Source organism: Conger conger, chromosome 6 (genome assembly GCF_963514075.1).
Source record: "Conger conger chromosome 6, fConCon1.1, whole genome shotgun sequence".
NCBI lineage: Eukaryota > Metazoa > Chordata > Actinopteri > Anguilliformes > Congridae > Conger > Conger conger.
In genome coordinates this window covers 11,141,796-11,146,217 of record NC_083765.1, presented here as the reverse complement: position 1 = coordinate 11,146,217, position 4,422 = coordinate 11,141,796, and the positions used below count along the sequence as shown (strand labels likewise).

The following is a 4,422-nucleotide window of genomic DNA, read 5'->3' as shown; positions in this document are numbered from 1 at the left end:
TTAAGCAAAACACATGTATTTTTATTTTTTTGGTTGAGTATTAAACAAATGTTTACTCAAATACAAAAACTGAATCATTTAGTAATATTTACAAACTGTTTTTCTCTTGGCAAAGTACATGTGTACCAGAGACATGACAATAAAAACAATAAAGGTAGTGCACATTATTGAAGATGTACCTGTCATTGCAATTCTTTATGCACCATTTGTTTTTTTTCCCCCCGAAGGCAAAACATATAAAAATAAGATCACAACTTAACGGCAGTGGTGCAATTATACAGTATAATGTATCACATTAAAAACAATAATTTGAGTATTAGTCTGCATAGGTAAGATCATTTGCTTCGCATTGTAAAGCATTATTCTGTAACAGTACATACTTTTATATGAGGATAATGTTATTGAACACAAAATAAAACATTGTTCTACAATAAAAAGAACATTCCACTCGCACAACTATATACTGTACCTATTCTAAAACAGCAGAACAACTAAATTAGCTGAAAACTATATAGTCCTATAATTTACACTAGTAGCTTTTTGCAAATGGCGAGACATCAGATGCATCTTACAAACATGCTGCATGACTTTCATCAGTCATCGTAACCGAAGTACTGCGTAGTACATGCTACTTTTAAGCGAGTACTCAAAGTCTGAGGCATATGCGTTTTATTTTTCCTTGTTTTCTGTTTCAGTGACTTATGAATTGGATATGGATTTGTGCCATTATTAGCGCACTAAGGCTTAAAAAAAAAGTGCGCTGAATCACAGGTGGACCGTTAATGTCCATATCCAGAGGCACTCGGAAGGCTAGCTCAGGTGGTCAGGTGGACAGGAGGCATTCAGTAGTTATAGAAGCGCTGGCAGGGCTGTTTGAAGTAGCCGTAGCGTTTGACGGAGGGGCAGTAGCGTGTTTTGGCGAGGCTCTGCCTGCAGAGGGCGGTGCGGGTCAGCGTCCGGCGCTCCACGTGCGCCCTGGCCCTCTGGACTGCGCGGAAGTGGCGGCCCTGCTGCAGAACTCCGGCCCTGCAGGGGGCAGAATGCCTGACGGGCACGGGCCTGTGTGGGGGACAGAACGCCAGCACGCCATCAGACTCTTCCTCCGACTGCACTTCCCCCCTCAATAGCTCCTCGGTTTGGTCATGTGACGCAATCGGCACACTAAAAATCTCAAACCTCCGGCCGTTTACAAAAAGGCTGAGGTTGTTCAATCACATATGATATCAAATATCAAATATAGTGCCCGCTCACCTGGCAGAGTCCTCATCTTCCTCTTCCTCTTGGTCAGACCCGAGGTCGTCATCCTCGCCCCTCTGGTGTGTCAGTTGGTACACGGACATACTGGGATGCTCGATGAGGAGATTCTCCAGGGGGTCCACCTCGGGCAAGGACACGGCATTCCCCTCTGTGTACAGTGCATGCCCAGAGCAATGGTTACTACCTTGGTTTACCTTGATCCCACTACTCCGGCCCTTAATTATTTCCAGAAAAATATATTTTGGACTTAGAAAATTTGAATACTTTGCCCTCTCACCATGAACATTGATTATAACCCAGTCTCCGTCTTCATATTCGATCAGGTCTTCGCAGCTTTCGTTGTCCTCAACATCATTGACATTTATGTCATCCTCGTCGCCGGCTCCAAAAAGGGCAAGCACTTTTCTGATCATTGTCACAGCGGGTTTCTCCCACTACCTGTCACAGTAACAGCTCTATAGGCAGAGAACAGAGGAAACAGGTCGCCCCCTTGTGGTACATTATGGAAAAGTACATCACATAGCGTTCATATTTGTAAGGTACCCTATTATACATTATTATTATACACCGTACGTATGTAGAATTACACAAATGATATGTAAAATACTGAATAATGTGTAATTCATAGACATTAAAATGTAGGAGAAGTGGAGAAGGATCTAAAATGCTTCTCCACCACTGAAACTGGATCCAGCAGCAGCTTGTATAATACCCCTTGCAGCAGAATGTAACATGCTGTACTTTATTTTTGACCTGCTAGCCAACACTGGTCAAGAATAACATGACTTTTGGCACCCCTCAATACTTGGTCTCATTTTTCTCCCTGGAGTTATTTTTAAACATTAGGAATTCCTATCCTAATTTAGTCTTGTTAAAATGAATTAATAAGTAAATAAGTTCAAACATTACATCTCTCTCTCACGCACACAATCTCTCATGTTCTCTCTCTCTCTCTCTCCCTCCCTCCCCCCTGTGTGTGTGTGTGTGTGTGTGTGTGTGTGTGTGTGTGTGTGTATTTCTGTCTGTCTGTATGGGCTTGTGTGTCTGTCCAGTTGTAGTCTATATTTACAACAAATTGAAATTTGGCCACCCATTCAATATTTTGTGTTCATCCTGTTTTCAAGTGCAATTCGATTTTATATTTATCATGCATATTGCTATGACAAGTATGACCTTAAATGCATGAATGTTCACTATTGACATATGTCAAACAATAGAAAAAGATGCTTCTGGTTTTTATATTTGTTTTGCTCCCCTTTTAAAAGAATTATGAAAGAAGATGAATTGAGAAGTTGTCACTTTTTATTAGACATCAGTTTACTGGTGGCTTTCTATTTAATGACTGTGGCAGAATTATCATAATCAGGTCGACGTAAAATAAATAAATAAATAAATAAAATAAATAAATAAAACACCATCGCACCATGACCTTTCTGCAAAGGCCATGTCTATTACTTCATTGTCTGTTTTCCCAGACCTTCCGGATGTCTTAGCACTTGGGACTGTCAGAATGTTTAGTCAACAGCTGATAACCATATGATGTAGCATAACGGCGAGCCATTTTCAGGGAGGTAAATATTTCAAACGAACAACGACAATTATATGTCCAAGTTCATAAATACATAAAAAGAAAATATAGTTATAGAATAACCTCATAATATATAACCTCATCTCATAATGGAGAATCGGCAGTCTGTTTTGAAGACATTCACTCGCGTTTAAATCACAATTTAGCGGTTGGTAAAAATGTAGGCTAATATCCTGGTTCAACGTAATACATTTAGTTCAGAAAGCTAAATTAATCTTATATCGAATTTTATGAAATAAATATGTTTAAAAAACGTATTAACAATAATGGGATGTTCCAGTGCTGGCCCGGGCATGCACAGGGTACTTGGCACCTGTCCCATAATGGAAGAAAACAGAGTAGACGAAGGCTGTGACTGGCTCCGAACTTGGACAGGAAAGCGCGATCAGCTGTTGCATCGATGACCTTTCATAAAGTGATCTGTGGGCGCCCGAAAGAAGGATAACATCGGCGATAAGTAGACTATGTAGGCTTATGTTTTTGGATTCTCTGCATTGTGTCTACTATCATTTATAGTACCACTCGATGCGTATAATCAATATGCAGTTGCCACCAACAACATAATAAACTGACTGTCTTAAACAAACGTTTTCATGTTCGATATTTATGAAAAACTCAACTGTTGAAGACCCGGAAATTTGTTCTGGTCGTTTACATGAAGCTGAACGAAACAAAGAAAACAAGCACCGATACAACTGCTTTGATCATGTAGCTTACATACGGATACAGACAATAATGTGCACACTCCCAAACGTATGAAATGTAACGAATCAGTTACCTGAAAAGAACAAAGTCGATATTTTGTTGAGACGTTTTATCCGAACACTTACATTTCAGTTCTTTTTTTCCCATCGACAGTATTGAGCTTCAGGACTTGTTTGTGAACAGTGTTTTTATCGATGCTGTCGTCACTGGATTTTAAACATCGTCACTTAATCCCTCCTCTTTAGGCGGAGCATGTTCAGGAATTAAACTGCGGGGATGTCCCCAACTCCCTTCTCTTGCCCGCTCAGCTGATCTAGGATCAGAACAAAAATGGGGACGTTAAATTGCCAAGCAGTGGGTAAACTGATCTTAGATCCATGTTAAATGCTTAAAGTAGGCATGCTCGAAACAATTTCGTTGCGTCTGGACCTGCCCGTCCGTTAATTTCATGGAGTTTCCAACAGGCGAAAGTGCTTCGGTGTGGATAGTTTGGGAACCTTTTTGGTTGTTTACGTGAGCTGCAGTTATGTTTCCATACGGGTAATCAAATTCACCAGTCTATCTAGTGCTAGGAACACAACGTAATTTAAAAGGGCAAATTGGGCAATGCTCTGTAGTGGAATGGTTGGCCTTCTAGGTTATGGGGACTTAGGCCTTTTTATTTATTGTTTATTGACCTTTATTTAAACAGAGTTGAGAACCAAGTTCTCTTTTACATGTCTGCCCTGTGAGGCTGTTAACATAACAAAGCAGTAATTCATACAATGTATAATAGAAAAGAAGTGCAGTTCTTTATTTTTATTTTTTTAAATATAAAATGCATTTATGAAAAATAAAAATACAGAAAACTACAAGCAATAAATTAATACTGA

General features: G+C 39.7%; 1 protein-coding gene across 2 annotated transcripts; it reads right to left on the bottom strand.

The window, feature by feature from the left end:
* si:ch211-260e23.9 (uncharacterized protein LOC555795 homolog) lies at positions 1-3,808 on the bottom strand. 2 transcript variants are annotated; one of them, XM_061245111.1, is made up of 4 exons: positions 3,676-3,808; positions 1,535-1,712; positions 1,252-1,405; positions 1-1,059 (listed from the first exon to the last, which is right to left on the bottom strand). In XM_061245111.1, exons 2-4 carry the CDS (start codon positions 1,668-1,670, stop codon positions 843-845), a joined length of 507 nt encoding a protein of 168 aa, XP_061101095.1. In that variant the 5' UTR covers positions 1,671-1,712; positions 3,676-3,808; the 3' UTR covers positions 1-842. The 2 variants fall into 2 exon arrangements, with proteins under 2 accessions (XP_061101095.1, XP_061101094.1); XM_061245110.1 differs by having other exon boundaries at positions 3,624-3,753.
* Positions 3,809-4,422: the final 614 nt, after the last annotated feature.